The 22,715-nt window shown below is 42.0% G+C and overlaps 2 protein-coding genes across 10 annotated transcripts in view; one reads left to right on the plus strand and one right to left on the minus strand.

The window, feature by feature from the left end:
* The first annotated feature begins 1,760 nt into the window (after nucleotides 1-1,760).
* FCGR1A (Fc gamma receptor Ia) lies at nucleotides 1,761-10,164 on the plus strand. 4 transcript variants are annotated; one of them, XM_053590532.1, is made up of 6 exons: nucleotides 1,761-1,842; nucleotides 2,211-2,231; nucleotides 2,976-3,230; nucleotides 7,473-7,724; nucleotides 8,698-8,982; nucleotides 9,856-10,164. In XM_053590532.1, exons 1-6 carry the CDS (start codon nucleotides 1,812-1,814, stop codon nucleotides 10,146-10,148), a joined length of 1,137 nt encoding a protein of 378 aa, XP_053446507.1. In that variant the 5' UTR covers nucleotides 1,761-1,811; the 3' UTR covers nucleotides 10,149-10,164. The 4 variants fall into 4 exon arrangements, with proteins under 4 accessions (XP_053446507.1, XP_053446510.1, XP_053446509.1 ...); XM_053590534.1 differs by lacking the exon at nucleotides 7,473-7,724 and having other exon boundaries at nucleotides 1,793-1,842; XM_053590533.1 differs by lacking the exon at nucleotides 2,211-2,231 and having other exon boundaries at nucleotides 1,806-1,842.
* The window catches only part of LOC128585418 (histone H2B type 2-F), a 36,751-nt gene continuing 23,955 nt past the window's right edge, over nucleotides 9,920-22,715 (minus strand). The window contains exons 2-3 of one of the 6 annotated variants that reach the window (XM_053590537.1): nucleotides 12,317-12,401; nucleotides 9,920-9,959 (exon numbers count right to left, since the gene is read on the minus strand). In XM_053590537.1, the coding sequence (XP_053446512.1) occupies nucleotides 12,326-12,401 (76 nt within the window). In that variant the 3' untranslated portion in view covers nucleotides 9,920-9,959; nucleotides 12,317-12,325. Of the gene's footprint in view, nucleotides 9,960-11,300; nucleotides 11,341-12,280; nucleotides 12,402-17,375; nucleotides 17,576-22,715 lie in introns of those variants that run through there. The other 5 variants (XM_053590538.1, XR_008380054.1, XM_053590536.1 and 2 more) reach the window with 5 other exon arrangements.

The following is a 22,715-nucleotide window of genomic DNA, read 5'->3' on the forward strand; positions in this document are numbered from 1 at the left end:
ACCAAAATGAGAGGTTGAAGACTGAAAATAAAAGATTATTCTGAAACGCAAACAAAAGGAAATGGAGTCAGGTTCTGTGTGGGTAACACCAGCCTTTATTCCTACCTGGGTGTGGGTGAGCTGAGTTTGAGAAAGTAGTCCACCTGTGGGTTACGGTGTTTGGAAATTTAAAGGGTCAGAAGAGTAAGGGGTTGGCGCATTCCCTTTTTCCTGGGTGGGTCATTCTATTTGGGCGGGTCTGCTCTATTTGAGTGGGTCCCTCCATTTGACTCTATCACAAAGTGGTAATTGAAAGGAAAAATGAATGAAAACTGAGAATAAAACTGGAGCAGCACAGGCAGCATGAATATAGAGCAAAGTAACCTGCCAAGTTTCAAGTATAACAAAGAGAAATTTTATTTAAGATGAACGAAGAGAAAGTTGAGAGCACTTCCGAAGAGAGTTGGAAGTGGGTCCCTCTCGTGATGGAGAGAAGGTAAGAGAAACAGAGTTGCAAAAGCCTGCAGAGGTATAAATACCCTCTCTGATTGAAATTGGCTGTAACTCTTTCACTGGCCTCTCTGCTCCTCCGGGCAGTATCACCCTTTTCTTTTGGTCATTGGTTACCTAGGTTATCTCATACCCACATTCTTATGGGCTCTCCAGACTTTCTGGCTTAGCAGGCCAAGTTTTCTCCCCTCCGCCCCACTCTTGAAGCTTCTTTCTTAGTGTCTCTTCTCAAGTTTTGCTTCACACTGTCTCTGGCTGCGAGCCAAAGAATGCTCTTGTCATGACAATGGGAAGCTCTGTGCTCACAAGAGGATGAGAAAACATGTGTGAAGCTTCCTAAATTCTAAGTTCAAAATTAGCAAGATGTTTCCATCCACATTTCACTGGGCAATGAAAGTCATGTGAATGAACCGTGGCCAAGACTCAGGGAAGTACTCTCAGCCTCTGATGAGGCTGTGGAGATAGTGTAGATTCAGGCAGGGGTGAGAAATGGGACCAATAACTGAGCCCATAGCCTTATCTGTCTTCTTTTTTATTCTCTGCCAATGAGATTGCTACCAGGTCTCTTTGCACTCATTGAACTCATCCCAGTTGCTATTTAACTCTCTTAACAGAACACCCAAAAATCTCTTTATAGCTTTGTAACTGCCTCAGGAACCAACTCACTTTGGTGGCACAGAGCTTCCCATATGTACTCTGAAACTCCCTTCTTTGGGATATTTCTACACTTGGGTTTAGCCAAGATAAACACTCCAAATTCATAATGTACTTCAGAAAGAAGGATTTTTTTAAAACCAAAATTGGAAGATTGATCCTGCCTGTACTGTATTTCCCAGAGGAACAGAAACTGGTTTCTAATTTGGAGCGCTCTTGTAGGTGAGTAACTTTTCACATGCCTCACAGAAGCTAGTATAGAATCTTCTGTATTCGAATGATCAAGTTTTAGAGGCATTATTCAGGCCTTAAGCCAATTATAAAAGCAAGGTTTTGCCATAGGCTAGCTGTAAGAAGCAGAAATGGTTAGAGGGAGAATATAATCAGAATAGAATGTCAATAAAACTTTAGCTCTTTCTCTAGATTTTGAGTTTAGAACGCAAAAACTAAACCTTCACACTGAAAAAGATGAGCTATGAGTTATGAAAATGGGGAAAGCAAATTGCAAGAATTAGGGATGTATTTCCCAGAAAAGGAAGATGATGAAAGTGGTCAGAGGAGACAATTTCCTTCCTCTTTTCTAATCTTGGCTCCAGAGCCCCAAGCTGAACCTCTTCAATGTCTCGCAGGTTACAGATTACACCGCTGCCATCAGCTGGGAAACAACCATGTGCCTCCTGATGGCTATGCTCCTTTGGGGTAAGTTGGGCTCAGAGGCAGTGGCTCTGGCTTTGGAAAGTAAAGATTTTGGCTTCCTTTGGTATCTTTGGCAAGAACTCATGAGTATAGAGACAACTGTATCTGTTTTTCATGGTTTATTGAATCAAAAGGGTGAAAATGGGGATCCTGATGTACCATTAAGCCTGAAAGCCCCATACCAAAATAAAGTCTCATCAATAACAACCTTTGGTTTTCAGTTCTGCTAATACCTGATTTGGGGAAAGGGAGATAGAAATTCAAGAGATCTATGATGACCCCTCAGAGTCTACATTAATTTTGTCTTCCCGGTTATCTCCTCATCATCTCCCACTGACCAACTCATAACTCTCTTCTCTGGTCTCTTGCAGTTCCAGTTGGTGGGCAAGTGGGTGAGTCACTTCTAACTCAACTCCTCCTGTGCCACTCTGCTAGTTCTAAGGGATGGATCCTATTTACTTGAAGAAGAGTATAGAGGGAGAGGATAGAAAGAAGAAAGATTTACAAATTATATAAAATCTCTCGTATTCAGAGCATGATTTTGATAAAATCTTGATTTTAAAGTTTTCTTTCTAAGGCTTACTGAATGAGCCCTGGCCTACGAACTAAATGCCTAAATGCATTTACGATTGCAGGAAAGGGCCAGAATTGCAAATATCCAGAAGTGGCTTCTCTGGGTTTTCTAATATCCCTGATGCCAGTTCCCTTTGCCAGAAACCTAAGTAGTTTTTTTCTCCTCAGAAAAAACCAGGCAGAGGAGGAGTTTGAACCTCTATTTCCAATACAGAAGCTGATGAAAATCAGTGCTTTACCATCAGAGATAACATAGTATGGGGAATAAGAAATCCAGCTCTATTCAGCTTGCCCCAGTTTATAACTTAAAAGCTTCATTGTTTACCAACGGAGATATTTAAATCTGTAATTTAATCCTCAGGAGCCCCAATACCCAGATGAGGATTTAATAACATGAACAGAGCTCTCTGAAGCAGCATCTTCTTAAAGGCTTTTGGTGGATTCCCACTTGCCTATTTTTCAAGCTAACCTAACTATGCATTTTTTTCCCTTATGTTATCTTACCAATCACTCAGAGTCCTTCCTTTTACTTCACGTGGTCTTTTTTTTAAATTTCCAAGCAGATCCCACACAGGCAATGATTACCTTACAGCCTCCATGGACAAGCATGTTCCCAGAGGAGACCATAACCTTATCGTGTGAGGGGCCCCATCTGCCTGGGGACAGCTCCACACAGTGGTTTCTCAACGGCACAGCCATTCAGACCCTGACCCCCAGATATAGCATCTCTTCTGCCAGTGCCAGTAACGCTGGTGAATACAGGTGCCAGACAGGTCTCTCAGAGCCAAGTGACCCTATACAGTTGGAAATCCACAGAGGTGAGTGTGGCATGGAGCAGGAGGACTGGAAATCACAAGGTCTTCCTTTATATTTTCTCCTTTCTGGATGCCAGATGTATGCCAGATTTATTTGAGTATGAGCCTCAGTCATCAGAATCCAACAGTGGTCACCAACACACCCCAATGGGACCAGCTGTGAGTAATGTGTCTACAGTAAGACTCAGATCCTAAGATTTTATCATTATTCAAAATGTATACCTGAACATGAGAAATACTAATAATTCAGACAAATATGCAGTGATGAACAATTAAAAAATCTGTATTTATCTTTCACAGAAACAAAACTGTTTATATAAACTTTATTAAAAATCATGATTGACAGAATACTCTCTGTATATTGTCCCTCATCATACTTTTAACACTTAGAATATCTTGGAGGTCTCTTTGCATCAATAGAGATCTACTTTTAAATGTCTGCTATATGGATAGACCAGAGTTAATTTAACCGTTCTGCCTATTCGTGAACTTCTGTTTCCATTCTTTTAATTTTATAAGCAATGCTTCAGTAAATGTCTTTAAACATATAGTCTGGGACACATTTCATTTTGTATATGTAAGATGACATTCTGGATATGGAATTCTGTGAAGCTTAAATGAATAAAAGCAGAACAACACCCATTACCCACTTAAATCTGTAAGCAGTTTCTATCTGTCAAGAGATGAAGACTGAAATATTCTTCATGACAAAATACCCAAATGTATTATCACTTATACAGAAGTAATGAGCTCAAACTTCTTTGAAATTGATAATGTAAAAGTTGGTCCACGCTGAAGGCAGAATGACATTTGTGCAGACTTGTTGTTTTTATAGGAAGTGTGCTTAGGCCTAGGAAATGTTGAGAATGCCCAAAGGGAGGCTTGATGTTATTCACGTGTCTCTTAGGACTCTTGGGAAAAAGTTCTGAGGATGGAGCTGTCTTTTAACAAGACAAAAGTTTAGTTCGAGCAGAAAAAATGTTCCATGGTTCAAGTGACAAAAAATAGACTAGGATTGAGAAGAGGACATTTTCCTTGCCTCTGTACAGATTCTAGAGTACCTAGCATTGGTGACTTATTGATGACAGTATCTTGTTTGCATTATATTTTTGTGTGAATTTTTCTTGAAATATAGCTTATATACAACAAACCATAAGCATACACATCAGTAAATTTTCACAAAGTAAGCCACACACTTACTGGTGTGAAGGTCAAGAAATAGGACAGTACCAAGACCCCAGAAACTCCTTTTTTTACCCTTTTCTATTTCTTCTCTAACACTGACTTCTAACACTGTAGTTTTTGGCTGTTTTTGAACTTCATTTAAACAGCTACAGAAAGATACAAGATATACTCTTTTGTGTCTGGTTTCCTTCCTCAGTGTTACAATTGTGAAATTCATACATGTTGTAATTTGAAGTTATTTTGTTCTTATTACTGTATGATATTCCTTATTTTTCTGTTTTACTGATGGACTCTTGGGTTATTTCCATTTTTGAACTCTTACAAATAGTACTGCCGTGGACAGTTTTTAAATATGTTTCTTGGTGCACTTATACATACTATCTGTTGGAAAATGCCTAGTGGTGGAATTTCTGGGTCACAAAGTATGCAAATAACCAGCTTTAGTAGATACTGCCAAAATTTTTTTTATAGTTGGTTGTACTGATTTCCACTTCCACAAAGTGTGAGAGTTTTCTTGCTATCCATCTTTATCAATACCAGGTATTTTATATTTTCATTTTGCCATTCTGGTGGATGTGTAGTAATATCACATTGTGGTTTTAATTTGCATTTCCCTGATGACTATGATATTGGCCATTTCACATGTCTGTTACCTACTTGGATGTCCTTTTATCAGGTACTTGATCAGGTCTTTCTGATAATTTTTCTATTGTCTGTCTTTTTCTTATGGGCTTACAAGAGTTCTTTATATATCCTGGATATGAGTCCTTTTTCAAGTGTTATAGTATCTTCTCCCCCCGTGTCTTGCCTTTTCACTATCATATTATGCTTTGGCTTTTTTCTTCTTCAACGAACAAAACTTTACTACAGTACAACACGTGGAGCTTGTTGGTTGGTGTTCTCTATACCCTACTTGAAAATTTTGCCACAGTCAGCAGTGGCAGATTCAATGGCAGCTACACTGACTCTCAGTAACCTGGATTTATTCCATGTATGCTGAGTCTAAGAAAATATCACTGGTTAGTGGACCCAAGTCCTAATCATATAGCTGAGAATGAATGTTCCCTTCCTACTCCAAGGTCATGAAGATGGGAGAATGGCTTTTGAGTAGGAAATTAGTAATGTCTACTAAAGCGGCATCCCATGGGTTTGAATATGTAATACATTGTCATTTAAATTTCTATTTTAATTTTTTTACTCATGAATGATTCAAAAGTTTTTTGGAGGGTGGCCTTTTGTCATTAATTTCTAATTTTATTGCATTTTGATCAGAATTCATGTTAAATAGGGTATTCATTTGTTGAAAATTGCTTTGTGGCCTAGTACACACATAATTTTTATCACTGTTGCATGTGTATTTGGAAAATATATGATTTTTCTCTTTCTAAGGTATAGCATTCTACAAAATCAAGCATGTTAATTGTGACATTCAAATATCTCCTATCATTCAAGTATTTTGACAGTTTCTGTTGGTGGTATATTAAAATTTCCCACTATTTTTTGGGTATATAAAGCAAAGATATACACTGTGTATTTGGGCAGTGTAGTCTTTGAGCACCTCTTGGTTGAGGATGGGAATGAGACAGGAAAGAGTATTGATTATATGTGGAAGCATGATGACGGTATCAAAGACTGTGAAAATCACACTACGTGTAGTATTTGAACACCAGCCTTCCATTTCTTAGATAAGTTCCAGAGGGGAAAAAAGCATTACTGTCCCTTCTCCTCTTTATCCCTCAAGAAGCTCATTTATATTTAGCCAAACCAAATACCCCTTGGGAAAGAAAAAGTAAATGAAGTATTTGGGGTTATATAAAGATTTGTATGTCAAAAGGGAGGGCCCCATTTGATTTGGAACTTGTTTTTGCGAGCTATATCTGCACATATGTGAATATTCATATCAGTTCAGTAGAATATATACATCTGGATGTTTGCCAACTTGTGTGCTAGTCTTAACATGTGTGGTACTATTAACACATTTGCCAGGGCCAGGTGCAGTGGCTCATGCCTGTGATCTAGCACTCTGGGAGGCCAAGACAGGTGGATTGCTTGAGCTCAGGAGTTCCAGACCAGCCTGAGCAAGAGCGAGACCCCATCTCTACTAAAAATAAATAAACTAGCCAGGCATTGTGGCAGGCACCTATAGTTGAAACTACTTGGGAGGCTGAGGCAAGAGGATCACTTGAGCCCAAGAGTTTGAGGTTGCCGTAAACCATGATGCCATGGCACTCTATCCAGGGTGACAAAATGAGACTCTGTCTCAAAACAAACAAAACAAAACAAAAAAATCCCCCACATTTGTCAGGAGTTAGAGCATACTAGTCATCTATTGCTGTTTAACAAATTACCATAAATTTAGCTGCTTAAAACAACACATTTATTATCTTTCAGCTTTCAAGAGTTGGGAGTCCTAGCACACTCAGCTGGGTGCTCTCTGCTCAGGGCTCAGGGTCTTACAAGGCTGAAATCAGGGTGTTGATTTTTCTGTGTTCCTTGTTGCAGTTTTTCCAGGTTCATTCAGTTAATTGTAGTTGTAGGAGTGAGGTCCCTGTTTTCTTTCAGCCTGCCTATGGGTGGGGTGGGGTGGGGTGGGAAGCCACTCTCAGCTCCTGGAGAACCTTCTTTTTTGACCCTCTCACAGGTCTTCTCACAAGATGGCAACGTCTTCAAATTCCCGTCTGCTAAGACAGAGTCTTATATGATATAACAAGCATTAAGAGTGACATCTATCACTTTTGCCATGGGCTATAAGCAAGTCATAGGTTCCACCACACTCAAGGGTGGAACTTATATAAGGAAGTGTCTCACTAGGATCATGTTAGAATTCTGCCCACCACATTGCATAAACTTTCTTTGTTTATACGATGTGGTAGGCACTTGCTAGTAAAGATTATTTTTCTTTCCACCAAACCTAAAGATATTCGAGGAAGGGCATAAACTTCAGACTTAGCAGAGCTCTGAGGCTGTAATTGTTGCAAGGACAAAAGAGTAAGAAAGCCGCCTTAGGCCTCCTCATACTTCCTCCACTGTATACATCCATTTTGGGTCCACATTTTTCAGATTGGCTACTACTCCAGGTCTCTAGAAGAGTCCTCACGGAAGGAGAATCTCTGGCCTTGAGGTGTCATGGATGGAAGAATAAGCTGGTGTACAATGTGCTTTTCTATCAAAATGGCAAAACCTTTCAGTTTCTTCCTTGGAATTCTGAACTCACCATTCTGAAAACCAACGTGAACCACAGTGGTATCTATCACTGCTCAGGCATGGGATGGCATCGCTACACATCAGCAGGAGTGCCTGTCACTGTCAAAGGTATTATATCTGAATAATCAGAGACATATAGTCATAAGGACCAGAGAGACCATCATAAATCATCTCAAATCCTCATTTCAATTTACAAGTGAAGAAACTGAGCTCCTGAGAGGTCAACTGCCTTACTGAAGGCCACACAGTAACCAGTGGCTGGGCTGGGACAAGAAGTAAGGGCTCTGGGCCCAAGTCGATTGCTCTTTCCAATATACCACATCACCCCCTCAATAATCACAGGAGCTAATGTCAAAGTCAGGGCACAGTAGATCCATTAATCAATTTTAATTTAGTTGCTAGAAAAAGACTCACTCAAGGTAGCTAGGAATGTTACTAGAAAATAACACAATGGAATCTCACAAAAGCTCCATAGAACTGGAAACCAGGAAGATATTGTGAACTGTTTATACTTTCCATCTATCTGTCAGGGACAATGCAACCTCTCTGGTCCCCCATCTTTCTAAGCAGCTACAAACTAGGCAGATCCCTTTGCTCCAGTTTGCACATGGCCTCGTGCTGACTCTTTTACTCTTTCATCTTAGTACTCACAACTGGTAACCTTTTTCTGTCTACAAGACAGAAAATTTCAGTTCATACTCGAAAGAAATTATTGTCTCAGATTATTTTTCGAATCTGGAACACAAGTAATGAGTTGCTGAACTGTCAATTTTGTGGGTCACTGTCCACTCCTGGTTGACCACTGCCAAAAGGACATGGTTATATAACAGATATAACCATCCAGGGAAGTGCAGATCATGTGGGGATCCATGCATTTCCTCAGTAGGATTGAGCAAATTGGCAACTGTTACCATGTCTACTAGGAAACCCTGAGAATGCCTCTCTACTAGAAGTGGGGAAAATTATGCCTTATGATGCATTCTCCAGGGGCAGGTTTCCGAGGGGGGAAAAGGGTATATCTTTTGTGGAAAGAACCTTGACACTAAACAGGCAACCCTGTCCCCATTGGCTTTCTCTTTAGAACTATTTACACCTCCGGTGCTGACAGCATCCTTGGTTTCCCCCCTCCTCGAGGGGACTCTGGTCAACCTGAGCTGTGAAACAACGCTGCTCCCACAGAGGCCAGCTTTGCAGCTGTACTTCTCCTTCTACCTGGGCAACAAGACCCTGAGGGCCAGGAACACATCCTCGGAATACCAGATACTAGCTGCTAGAAGAGAAGATTCTGGATCATATTGGTGTGAGGCAGCCACAGAAGATGGAAATATCCTTAAGCACAGCTCTGAGTTGGAACTTCAAGTGCTTGGTGAGTGAGAATACTGGGGCATGACTGGCACAGGAGAGGGGTTGCTTTTTCTCCCACTGGGTAAGATCTGTTAAAGGGTTTCATGGCTCAGCCAGGGGGAGGAAGTGTCCTCAGAAGCCCCTGAGCAGGCCTTTCTAATCCTTGGTTCAGAACGTCACCATTCTCCCCACAAACTTCATTAGATTTCCTTTCCTTTCTTACTCCTGTTTCTTTTCCTTTCCTTCCCCCATTTCTTTCCTTCTGTTTGTTCTGCTGTCCTTCTTTCCTTCTCCTTACTTATTTTCTTTCCCTTCGTCTCCTATCCTCTACCCTTCCCTCCCTGTTTCTTTTTTCTCTCTCCCTCTGCTTCCCTCCCTTCCTCTCCCTCATCAATAACACACTGAGCTCCTCGTATCCATTGTCATAGGTCTGCTAACATAATGACACAGGGTACAATTTTTGCTTCAAGGAGTTCTTATTTATAAGGGTGATTTTGTAAACTGTACATAACTACCTGCCCAAGTGTCTGTATCTAACTGAGGCAAAGAGATTGTGAACTCCAGAAAAACAATTCTTGAGGAAAAAAGTTAATCTTCAACCCAAATTCATTTCAAGCATTAAATCGCATAGAGATCGCAGTTGTCTCTGCAACTAGGGAGTAAATCCACTGACAGGGCCCAACAACTAAACTCTTCCCAGGAGCCTGCTCCTTGTCTGTTCACGACATAGCCTACCTGGAGATCCCGCCAGGTCCTTTCTGACCCCTGAAATTACCAGTGCCTCACTGGGGGCAGGCACACCTGGTCTCTTCCAGCTTTATCTTTCAAACATAACTCAGCCAGATCCCTTTGTTTTCTCAACAGTATCTCTTCTTTTTGTCTTTTTCTGTTTCAGGCCTTCAGTCACCCATTTCTGTCTGGTTTGAAGTACTGTACTATCCAGCCATGGGAATAATATTTGTAGTAGATACTTTTCTCTGTGTGATGGTACATAAAGAGCTGCAAAGAAAGAAGAAGTGGAATTTAGAAATCTGTTTGGATTCTGATCCCTGGAAGAAGGTAACTTCTGACCTTCAAAAAGACAGATACTTAGAAGAGCTAAAGTGTCCAGAGCAAGAATGGCCCCAAGAAAAGACACCCCAGAAGAAGCCCCAGGAGGGGGAGCAGCAGCTTTGTGGGCAGCCCTGACCTGGACAGACCCCTGCCCCTTCCTCTCTGTGTGAGCACTGGCACACAAACTTCCAGTGACCCTAGAACTGTAGGTCTCAAAGTATATAACTCAAATTTTAAAAAAGGAGCTAACTTAAACAGAAATAAATTTGGAAATTTAGTAATTAGAGATAGTTTGAAATGGCGTCTACTCTAAAGAAATCTTTAACAACTTGGAAGGCATGTGTAGCCTGATTATCCTGTTAGGTGGTTTGAAAATACCGTATTTCTAAGAAGGAGGTGAAAATGTGAGCGTGTACAAGAGATTAAGACAGACAATGAAAGAGAGGAATACAGAGAAAGAGACACACAAAGGCAGGAGTGGATAGGTTTCAGGGAAACAAGAGGACATATTGTAGACCAAAAGGAAGGAACTAGAACTTGCAAATGATGTCTGAGGGACTGTTTGAATCAGAGGGCTCCTACCTCTGTGTTCAGTGTAGTTACTTCATAGTGTTTCTCTCTACTTTGCTGACAGAGAATGTTTCCATACATGTTATAGGGACACAAAGGAGTAACTGATGATGAGAAATGGGTGTTATTCTTGCCCTTTCATTTGGGGCTTTCTCATAACCCCTCTATTTCCAGAGACAACATAGGTTTTGCCAGTGCTGATCTCTTGCCACACAGGAAGGAAGAATCCAACTGCCACTTTCCTTAATAAATAAGTCTCCAAGCATGACAATGCAGGGAGAAACTTTAAGTGGGAAGAAGCAGTGATGTTATAAAGTCCCAGCTCTTGTCTCCAGAGACGTGCTTTACCCTTCTGATTTTCTGGATAATTACTAACTAGCTTCAAAAAACACTGCTCTCTCCCTTGGGCTATAGTTGGTAGACAAAATATTTTCCTGAAATTCTATAACACAACTGAGATAAAAACTGAATTATGTGCCATAAGACTTTTACTAAAAGCTTAGAGAAGAACAAAAAGAGTATAGCAAATAGAGAGCATGATTTCAGAGTATTTGATTTACAAAGTGTAGCTTACCTGCTAGATGTGGACACAACCCTGGCTTCTCTCCATCCTGCCCCCTTCCCCCTCAGCAGAGCTTACCTGTAACACCAACCACCTCGGGGTACCTTCAAGCAACTTAGGACTGAAAGTAAATGCAACAACTTCTGAGGCCACTGCTTCCCGGGCTTTGGACAATGGGCATGTTCTCCCTGTCACCTTCAGAAAAAAACTACAAGAATCATCATCTCCATTGAAACACAGCATCTCCTACATCTGTGTTAAAAGAGATGGTCATATATTCTAGCAGGAGTTTCACTGATTGCACATAATGTTATTATGATCTGGGAAAGCAGGAAAAGGAGAATTATGGGAAATGAATGCCATAGGAAAGAGGCACAAAGGCCCCCTGTAAAGGACTGAGAAATTGGGGAAGGTGGAAATGAGGTTTATATTCAGAAGAGAGAGCTCTGCTTACCCTCACAGGGCAGACAGAACTTCAGGGAATGGGATCCCTAGGAGTAAAAGGTGGAGGGGCAGATGTGGGTCTGGACTAAGCGCTCTGGCTGGGTGTGAAGCTAGAATAAGGCCAGTCATTGCTAAAGCATCACCAAGTGCTTCCTTCTTCCCGACCTCCTCTCCATGCTTCCTCTACCAATTCTTCTGTTTGTATCTTTGTCACAATTAGTTCTTGTGTGCATTTTAATGCTTAAATAATTGATTTGATTAAACCAATTTCTTAGTTGAACAATTTGCATTCCAGTCTACTTTTATTTCTGGCTTGAAGCCATACCTGGGACACATTCTTGGAGTCCCATATTGGGGTCTACCTGCCTGTTTCCCAAGCCTCTGCCTGGGTCAGTCAAGGCCTGGCACCGTCTCATATGCTCTCCCTGGCACTTGCCCCTATCTAAGGGCTCACTCCTTTTTATTTTAACTCCTTCCAGGACTGGAAAGACACACAAAAATCACTTGACCTTGTTGGAGAGAGAGGCCAAAGGACCCTGGGTACCTTCCTGTGTTCACCAACCCCCACCTCAGAGGAAAGCCCATATAGTTGGCTGGCATGGGGGCAGGGGTCGGTGCTGGTAATGGTAACTCCCTTGGGGGACAGGGAAACCACAAGAAGGAAAGCAGAAGTCTCTCTAGGTCTGTTCTTGAGACAAACTGATAGGCACCCACAGGAAAATTTTACCTTAGAGTATCATTGTCGAAATAACCAAATCCACTTTGCTTCCGACATAGACACAAATGCACTGATCACTTTAGATCTTTCACACCTGTTTTTCAGTTTGAAGAAAAGAGAAGAGCTGAGTAAATCAAAGAGATAGTTGCTTACCTCAGCCTTTGGAGCAAGATTCCTGGTATTATCACTGGAGAAGAATCATTCTGTTTCTTGTGGGCTGTGTGCTACCATTGGTCAGTCCCACATCTCTGCATACCCTAGAGGTCACCTGCAGGCAGTTCCCCTAAATGCCTGATTCTCATAGGTACCCTCTGCTGCATCAACTGGCATCCAGGGCAAGTCAGAATGCCAGGGAGCCAAAGATCCAGGGTGGATCTGCAAGCAGCAGGAAACAGGAGTTAACAGTTAAGAACCCTCCACTTTGCCACCCCTCGAAGGGCCATCCACACAGTCTCTCAGGTCCCTGCAAGTTAAGCCGCAATTCCCATGGTGGCAACCTGCTCATTAGTGTCTCTTTTATGACTTACACCCCTCCCTTATCTCATTTCTCTGATCCCCTCACAGTGCTGGTTTTTTTTTTTTTCTTTTTGAGATAGAGTCTTGCTCTGTCTCCTTGGCTAGAGTGCCATGGTGTCATAGCTCCCAGCAACTTCAAACTCCTGAGCTCAAAGGATCCTCCCACCTAAGCCTCCCACGCTTGGGATTAAAGGTGTGAACCACTGCACCTGGTTGGCAGTGCTTCTTGAGATTACCTTCCAAATAAGCTACTTGCACCCAAACTTTGGTCTCAGGATCCTCTTTTGAGGGAATCTAAACTATAATAGCTTAACTGGGCCCACTCAGAAACACCAATGGCTATTTTTTAAGTCATCTTTTTTCTGTTGCTTTCATGTAACCAGGTCATTTGGTAAAATGAGACAAACGGGTGCTCATCATGAGCTAGTGAAGTCCTCATTTTTAAAATATCTCTTCTTTCAGACTTTTCTGATTCTCCCACAAAGGACCGATCTCTCCCTTTTCTTTGTCCTTAATATTCCTTTGCTCTGGATATTAGTATAAACAACTTTTTGATCAGATTTTGACAAGCTCACTATACTAGACACATTGATATGTAATTAAATTCTCTTCTTATTCTGCATTTACTTCTAACAGCTTTTTGACCTAAGTAGCCCCAGCAGTTCTTCACCTAAACCTAGAACTACTGCCCTGAAAAGCAGTCTGAACTAGAGAGTGAAATGAATAAACCAGACTTAATAGGTCTTCATCTACTTGCTCCAATAAATTTCTCTCTAAAAAGATCAAAGAAAGGAAAGCTGTGGTCCAGGATGAGTGACTAGGAGTTCTCTCAAGAAAAAAGATCAAAGAAAGGAAAGCTGTGGTCCAGGATGAGTGACTAGGAGTTCTCTCAAGAAAAAAGATCAAAGAAAGGAAAGCTGTGGTCCAAGATGAGTGACTAGGAGTTCCTCTGGCTCTCAAAGTGGACAGGAGGGTGAGGGAGGATAAGCCCCCTTTGCAGGAGCAGAGAACTTCCTGGAAAGGACAGAAGTGCAAGATCCAGGAGGAGGCAGACCATTTCTTACTGAAATGCTCCACAGTTCCCCCTGGTGTGTATTTTCCCTCACTGCAACAGTAATAAAAACAACTGCGCATGTGTCTGGGGTAGCCTTGGGCTGGAGTTTCATGGACAGTAGCTTTAAAAATTGTGATCAGAAGCTGAAGGGAATGTAATTAATTATGTTTCAGTTTTTATAATTACTAGCATATCTGTGACTTGCTTTCCTGTGATTATGTTTGGCCATCTTAATTAAATGTGAATGACTTCAAGTTCACACCTATAACAGCTAGGAGCGAGTGACTTCACAAAACTGATAAAAACTGCTCTTCATTGTTTGGGGTGCTAACATGGTTATACTTCTTTTATTTCTCCACGTTAAACAGCCAGCTCAAGCCCATCACACAAGATTGGCAGGAAGTGTAACATCATCCTCATGGAACTTCCTTCCCTCCCGTGGCTCATCCAAGAATCCTTGGTAATTATGCAGTTAAAAAGAATTTTTAGTTCTGGCTTCCACACTCAAGAGAACAAGAAAAGTCCTGGCATCTAGTCTGATGGACATGGTTGCTGCCAGGCACTGACATCTTACTCTCCCAGAATCTGGCACTGGGCACCACAGTTCTAAGAAAGAGACTACAAAGGTGACTCCATTTAGTTCGTGCCACAATGAGCCGCGGATGCTGCTCTCAGGGTTCCCCAGGGCCAAAATTCATCATGGCCAGTGCTTTCAGTACAGCACTTAGTCCTTCCCTAAGGTGCTGGCTGCCCCAAGAATGCTACATTCAAACATCTGCCACTAGTGGACACGGTCCCTATTCTTGCTCTCTCCCCAGGAAACCATATGGAGGAACTGTTGAAACACTTACTTGGTAGCAGCTTTTAGTTACTGAAGGATATAGAAAGTCTGTTTTACCAATCCCTTTTAGAAAGTGAGTTGAAACCAGGCATGGTGGCTAATGCCTGTAATCCCAGGTAGAAACAGTGGATCACTGAGCTCAGGAGTTCAAGACCAGCCTGAACAAGAGACCCCTACTAAAAATAGAAAAAGCTAGCCTGGCATTATGGTGCACACCTATAGTCTAGCTACTAGGAGGCTGAGACAAGAGGATTCCTCAAGCCCAAGAGTTGGAGGTTGCTGTGACCTATGCTGCCATGGCACTCTACCCAGGGTGACAGAGTGAGACTGCCTAAAAAAAAAAAAAAAAGTTGAAAACCACATTTAGGCTTTAGATCGTGTACAATAAATTCATTGATCACCATTTTGTCCAGTAATAATTTGTCCACTAATATGGTTGCATGCTTAAGGTTTATAATGAGACATATCTTATTAAACAAATCCAGCTGGTTTTCAACCACTCCTAAGAATGACAATGCTAATAACATTTCTTAAATCTTTCAAAACTTAATATTTAAACAAACATATCCATAATCTTAACATGGTCACGACAAATCTAGTTCCATATGTGTTAAGAAGAGATTAGAATACTTACTGAATATTTAACATCAAATTATCTATGTTTAATAAATTATATTTTTGTTTTTGAATTTATAAAAATCCAAAATACACACAAGAAAGCATAATTGAAAATTTCCTTCCCTTCCAGACTCCTACCCCTCCAATGTTCTTTCTAAAAGACAACTAATATCAGTTGTTTTCTATATCTTCCCAGAGATTTTTATGCTTTCATAGGCAAACAAAGACTTTCTTCCTTCTATCTCCTTTTGGACACAAGTGATACCATAATATAAATGCCACTACACCTTACCTTTTTCAAATACTATATCAGCAGATAAAAATAAAGTAGGTAAAAAGCTTCTATTTTTTAAAATTATGGCTACATGTACTACAGAGCCTAATTAAAGAACAGTGATATGATTTCCCTTTAAAAAAAAAAAGAAAGAAAGAAAAAAGGAAGAAAAACAAAGAGGTTTCTGCTACAACAAAGTGTTGGTTTGACATATCAAGGACCCAGAGTCTTTTTGTTAATGTAAGTGAAACAGGGCCTTAGACAGCACCACTATCCAGGGGCTTCTAGAATGCCAGATCCTCAGACATGGAATCCTACAACACCTTGTATTTAACCAGGCTACCCAATTCACATGGAAGAAAGTGCAAAAGTGAACCATGACCTTGGGATCCACAAATCAAGCTGTCAGTCTAGTAGAGAGTTGGGACAGCATACTGAAGGCACACCTAAAAGGTACAGCTGAGGTGTCATTCTCCAGGATGCCATATATGTGTTGTGTCCCCAGCAGGAAGAATATGAGTCCCCCAAACAAGGAGTAGACAGTATCCCCACTTGCTATCGCTCTAAGGGACTTTGTGCTTCCCATCCCTGTAACTCAAGGCTTAGAAGTTCCAGTCCCCAAAACAGGCACACTTTAACCAGGAGACACAGTGTTGCCAGAATTTCTGTATTGGGTGTCAGGTTCAAAGAATAAAATCACGGCCCATGTGTATCAGCAAGAGGACAGAGTTTATTGATGGAAAGATTGATAGAAACATTAATAAGCAAAAGAGGGGGAACAGAACCTCTGGCACTGGAGGTGAGGAAACCCAAGTGGAACCCTCCTCCTGCCCTGTCTTCAGGTCTAGGGGTTTAAATCTTACTCTTTTGGCCAGAGGGGTTTGGGGAAGTATGCCATAATTAGCCAGAGATCAGAGGGCAGAAAATGATCCTAAAATTAGCACAGGAATGTTGTCCTGCAGTTTTTGCCCCAAATAAAGAATTAGGGTATATGCTCCCTACTCAAGGAGAACATCCCAGAACTCATCAGCCTGCTCATGACCTTCCTAGAGCCCAGAGGGTGTGGCCCAGAAAGGGGCCTATTTGTGCCTAGAGATGGGGGTCTATGATGCGACTGATTCTGAGCTCACTCAGGCCTAGAATATAGGGGGTCCCTGTCCAGCCCTTAGCTGGGAAGCCTGTATCACAGCGTGAGTCCCATTGAATTATAACCCGCAGCTGATGTCTGGGTACTTTGGGTTACTCGTTTCCTGGAGCCCGTAGGCAAGAAAAGGAGCCAATATCTGAAAAGGGACAATTGATCCTAATCACAGGAGGAGATAGGGTGCTGCTGCTACATAGTGGGAGGCAAGAAGAACATTTATGGAACCCCAGTAATCCATGCAGGGACCTCATATTACTCCCTTGCCCAATTGCAACTTTAGACAGACAGGTGCAGCAAACGCAGACTTATAAGAACTCCCGACCATACCCTCTGGCCTGTCAGTAACAAGGGTCTGTGTCGGGCCACCAGGTCAGTCTCTGAGGCAATAAGCAACAACTGTGACCCTCAGTCTAAGTGCAACAATAAGGCCAGAAGTTTATCCTACTAAATTTCTAAAATGGGCTGCCTTGAAAAATTGCAAAAATAACAAAAATATGAATCTTGCAATTTCCTAGTAGCAAATAAAAATGAATCCTGTAAGTTCTCTTGCTAACAGGCACCCCATCCCATGGGAATTCTGTTGTACACAACTTTTTTTTTTTTTTAGAGACAGAGTCTTACTTTGTTGCCCTGGGTAGAGTGCTGCGGCGTCGCAGCTCACAGCAACCTCCAGCTCTTGGGACTACAGATGCCCACCACAATGTCCAGCTATTTTTTTGTTGCAGTTTCGCTGGGGCTGGGTTTGAACCCACCACCCTTGATATATAGGGCCGGTGCCCTACTCACTGAGCCACAGGATTTAGTTTTTGGTCTACCTGCAGCTGGGAAGAAAGAAAGAAAAAATCTGATGCAGCAGTTGTTACCAGATGAAGAAGGTCCCGCCCTCTGTCACTGTCATATGCAGAAGACGGGGGTTAGCCAAACAAGCTCTATTTGTCAGAAGGCCAGTGATTCTGGAGAACAGTGAGAATAGCCTCTCAGTGCTGTTCTGCCTCAGTTACAATTCTAATAACTTTTATAATGAAATGCAGGAAAAGCAACCTAGAAATGTTTAACTTTTATCTGATAGGAAGTAACATCAAAGTAGTCTCCATTCTAATAATGCAAAATGTTTAAAGCACAGAAAGGTGATTTTCACTTTAACAAAATATCTAAGAGAATCAACAGAGAAAACATCCTATTGTCCAAGTAACCTTTACTCTACCAATATCATAACACCTGTTGTCCATGTGTGACCACTCCTCAGAGTCTCCTGAGACAAACATCCTCACATCATGGTGAAATCTTACCTAGATAATCACAGAAGGTGTGTGAGCAGGCTGTGTCAGCTGTCCTGCTTCAGCTCAGCTTCTCAGACTCCATCTTGCAGACTGCTTTTCTGGCTTGAGTTTCTCGACTGCCAACTTACAATCCCCTTTCAAATCGCCTAGCCACTTGGTCTCAGGGCTGGCTTTCCCTACTTTTTCCTTGGGATGCCACACTGCCATCGCTCTGCCCTCTCTTCTCCCTTTCTCCCCTCCCTCTTTCACTCTCTCTCTCCCTGTCTCTTCTAAGAAAATAAAATAAACTTTTATATATATCCTAATCTCTGTGAGAAATTTTTCAATTTCTCAATTTTTCAACAACTCGTGTTGTGAGCACCTACTATGCTTTTCCACCCTAACAACTTCACTCTTAATAAAGAAGGAAAGCACAGTGGAATTCTGGAGGAGGATATAGGGAAGAGGAGCCAAGTGGCATAGGAGTGGACAGTGGGAGACAGAGACGGCCTTCCCAAATCCCCTTTCAACAAAGAACTCAAGGACCAACTGCAGTGGAGTACATCAGCAGACGCCCTCCCCTGGCAGTTAGCTCCTTCAGAGGTGGCCTCAGCTACCCCGACTCCAAGTCACACCCCAGAGCACCCTGGGACTTGTGCCTCAACAAAGGAAACCATTTCAGCTCAAAGCAGGATGTTCCTGTGAGCACTATTTTCTCTGGGGCTTTTCACCAGGTTGGTCAGTGTCACTGGACTGGCATTGCAGTCGGTTTCTCCTTCTGCCCAGTCCTGCTCCCTTCATGTTCCTTTTTCAGGTGCTCATTACTAAGTAAATACCTTGTACCCAAATCTTCTCTGCTTCCAGAGAGTCCAACCCCAGACAGTGTTATACACCACAGCAATTTATATAAAGTCTTTGGAGATCTTACAAGACCCCTTTGCCCTGAAGGAACTTAGAAAATAAGGAGTAGAAAATAAGGAGTATTTTAAATTAAAGGCCATTCAAGGTCAAGAAACACTTGGAAGGGGCTTTCCCTCTATCACATAAACTAGACTGACCTGATCAGAAGAGCAAAGTGGATAAATGACTTCCCCCCCTTCCTATTCTCTCAATATATTACTGGAATGAAGGTCCAGAAAGTAAACAGACATGGCCCAAATCATTTAACTCATAAATATCGTCTCTCAAGTTAATTTACAAGTCAATCTGTTTCCCTCATCCACTGTCCCTCCTTGGAAGGGTTCATCATACTACACTGCTCAATTCTACCTCCCCTCTAAAAGGTGTGGATAAAAATATCTGAACTCCTAGGGCGGTGCCTGTGGCTCAGCGGCCCCATATACCAACGGTGATGGGTTTGAACCCGGCCCCAGCCAAACTGCAACAAAAAATAGCCAGGCATTGTGGTGAGCGCCTGTAGTCCCAGCTACTCGGGAGTCTAAGGCAAGAGAATCACCTAAGCTCAGGAGTTGGAGGTTGCTGTGAGCTGTGATGCGACAGCACTCTACCAAGAGCGATAAAGTGAGACTCTGTGTGTATATATATATATATATATATATATGAACTCCTTTAGAAACTGGGGGGATCACTCTGTGATTTCTCTCCATGTGCTTGGTAAATAAATCTTTTCTCCTATTAATCTGCCTTAATTGTGAGTTGATCTTTCCAGGGAAAACACAAGTTTCCCCTCAGCCCTATACTTTCCTACTTACCCTTCTAATTTACCAAAGAAAGGCATAGCTCTTAATCATCCCAAATAATGATATGTTGCCCTGGGAATAGAATCTCTCTGACAGCACCAATGAGACAAAGGCACTATAAACCAGAGTTCATGCAAGTTCTCATGTCTTTCCCTATCTTATGTGGTATTAGAAACAAAGCTATTAGAAAGATATTAATTAGAAGGTATTAAAATGGATGTGTTGGCCCATGTTGAAATTGTTGGGGGCCGAATACAGTCCCACACTAACTCACCCCCCTCGTTTTCTTCCCCCCCTCCTGGAACAAAAAACCATAATGGGCCTGGCTAGCCCCACCCCAAAACTTTTGGTTAAAAGACCCTAGCCCACCAGAACCCTCACACAAGCCCTAGAATCTATCCATCCGGAGGGGCCCCACATCAAAAGAGGCCTCCAACTACCCTTAGTGTAGGTACTATCTTCAGCTCTGCCCAGAGGGTCTCCATCCTTTTTGTTAAACTTGGCCTGAACCTCTCCATTCTCTAGTTTTATCTCTGGGTATGCCACCCCCGACCTTTCAGAGTTGTTGGCCAGTGTATTGTACAGAGGACTATTTATGACCATTTTCTTTAAGATCTTGTTTTTTCTTTACAATCAAAAATGTTTGTCTCCCTCTCATGAAGGAGAGCCTCTCAAAGAGAGTGTAAGAAATACGGATAACAACTACACTTCATTTCATCTACAGAACAAACCTATGCCCAACCCTATACTTGTTCTATTCCTGTGTGAGTTACGCTGTATCAGGATAGGCAGGGTTATGTTAAGGTAACAAACATTTCCAAAACCTCAGCATCTTAAACGACAAGATTTGTTATTCATTCATGCTATATTAGTCAGTTGAGAGGGCCAGTAAAGGTTCTGCTATCTGGATCACAGCAAGTTGTGTCAGAGCGAAGGAGAGTTTTAGAGTATTGCAAACCAAGAATTAAATGTCTCACCCCCAAAATGACACACAGTACTTCTGACTCACTGCTCAGACCTAGTTACACAGCTCCATCCAACCACAAAAGGATGTAAAATCTTATAGAAAGCATAATACAAGAAGCTGGAAATAGTGTGTGAGCAGCATAAATGCTATTGCAAAACTATTTAAGATATAGGTTCTTGCTCTCTGCTCTTAGTCACGTGAGGGCTGAACAAAAAGACAGTAATCTGCAAACCAGCAAGTGGGTCCTCACCAGGCACTGGAGTTGCCAGATCCAGAGCTGTTAGATATACATGTCTGTTATGTAAGCCATCTAGTCTATAGTAATTTGCTGTAGGAGCCTAAACTGACTGAAACAGAAACTGGCAACAAAAAGTGGGGTGCTACAGCTATAACAAATACCTACAAATGGAGAAGCAGCTTTGGAACTGTATAGTGGGTTAAGGCTGGAAGGGTTTAAGGTGCATGCTGAAATTGGATGTTACCATGAAGGATGGTTGAAAGGAGATTCCGGTGAGGGCTTAGAAAGAAAAGTGAAGAGCTATAGAGAAATATGCCCTTGGAAACTGCAAGAAAGGAGATCCTTATTAAAAAGAGGCAAAGAACTTGGCTGAATTCTGTTTGTGTTCTAGTGTTTTGTGGAAGGTGGAACTTGTGAACAATGAAACTGGATGTTTAGCTGAAGAGATTTCTAAACAAATTGTTGGGAGTTGAGCACTGTGGCTCATGCCTACAATCCTAACACTCTGGGAGGCCGAGGTGGGTAGATTGCCTGAGCGCAAGACTTCAATATCAGCCTGAGCAAGAGTTAGACACAGTCTGTACTAAAAATAGAAAAACTAGCCATGCATTGTGGCAGGCACCTGTAGTCCCAGCTACTCAGGAGGCTGAGGCAGGAGGATTGCTTGAGCCCAGGAGTTTGAGGTTGCTGTGAGCTACGGCGCCATGGCACTCTATCCAGAGTGACAGAGTGATACTCTGTCTCAAAAAAAAAAAAATTAAAATAAACAAATTGTTGAAGGAGTGACTTGGTTCTGTCCTGACTGCTTATATAATAGCAAAATGCAAAAGGAAAGAAATTAATTGAAGACAGAATTGTTAAGCAAAAAGGTACTAGAACTTAAAAATTTTAAAAACTCAGCCTGTCCATACCAATAATGAGAAAGTATATTCAAAAGAAAACACTAAGGGTGCAGTGGATCAGCCATTTGGTAAGGAGATTACTGTGGGTATGAACCATGGAGCTATTCAGCCCTCTCAGTAGAAGGCAGGAATACAGATGGCATTATACTAGCTGAAACACTGCTAAAGAAAACAGAAAATGTGACAAAGTAAAAGACTGTCAGACTTTTCAAATTAGACCATAGAACTAACAGATGTTAGCATTTGTTATTCTTAAGGACAAGAAAAGAAGGACCCCAAAGGTAACTCAGGGATAATCAGGACTGTTACTCCCATGACAGGCCCAGAAAGCACAGGGCTAGGGGGAGGCCTTATGCTCCTCAGTCTCAAAGGGCTAGACCAATGCCCATGTGGTTTCATTGTGGGCTCAAAGCCTTTGCCAGGTAGAGCTAGGGGCATCCAGCCCCTGCAGAGGCAGGTCCACTGTCAGAGTGGGTCTAGAAGGCAGAGAATCAAGCCAAAGAGGATTATTCTCAAGACTTGAGCATCACAGAGTTTTTTTTGGTAGACTTTGGACTTGCCTTCAATCCATCACCCTTTTCTTCTTTCCTATTTCTTCTTTTCCTATTTTGGCAATGTCTAGCCTATAACTGTTTCACTACTGTTCACAGCTAGAGAAGAATTTTGCCACCAGATAAATCTTAACTCATATCTGATTCAGATAATATTTTGGTGAGACTCTGGACTTTAGACTTGTTGCTGCAGTGAGTTAAGACTTTTAGGGTTGATGGGCAGCGCCTATGGCTCAGTGAGCAGGGCGCCGGCCCCATATACCGAGGGTGGCGGGTTCAAACCCAGCCCCAGCCAAACTGCAACAAAAAAATAGCCAGGCGTTGTGGCAGGCACCTGTAGTCCC

This window comes from Nycticebus coucang, chromosome 5 (assembly GCF_027406575.1).
Source record: "Nycticebus coucang isolate mNycCou1 chromosome 5, mNycCou1.pri, whole genome shotgun sequence".
Lineage (NCBI taxonomy): Eukaryota > Metazoa > Chordata > Mammalia > Primates > Lorisidae > Nycticebus > Nycticebus coucang.

Coding starts and splice junctions, on each gene's coding strand:
- FCGR1A (XM_053590532.1), top strand. CDS start 1,812: ATGTGCCTCCTGATGGCTATGCTCCTTTGGG. Junction 2,232..2,975: donor TCCAGTTGGTGGGCAAGTGG/GTGAGTCACTTC, acceptor ATTTCCAAGCAG/ATCCCACACAGGCAATGATT. Junction 7,725..8,697: donor AGTGCCTGTCACTGTCAAAG/GTATTATATCTG, acceptor CTTTCTCTTTAG/AACTATTTACACCTCCGGTG.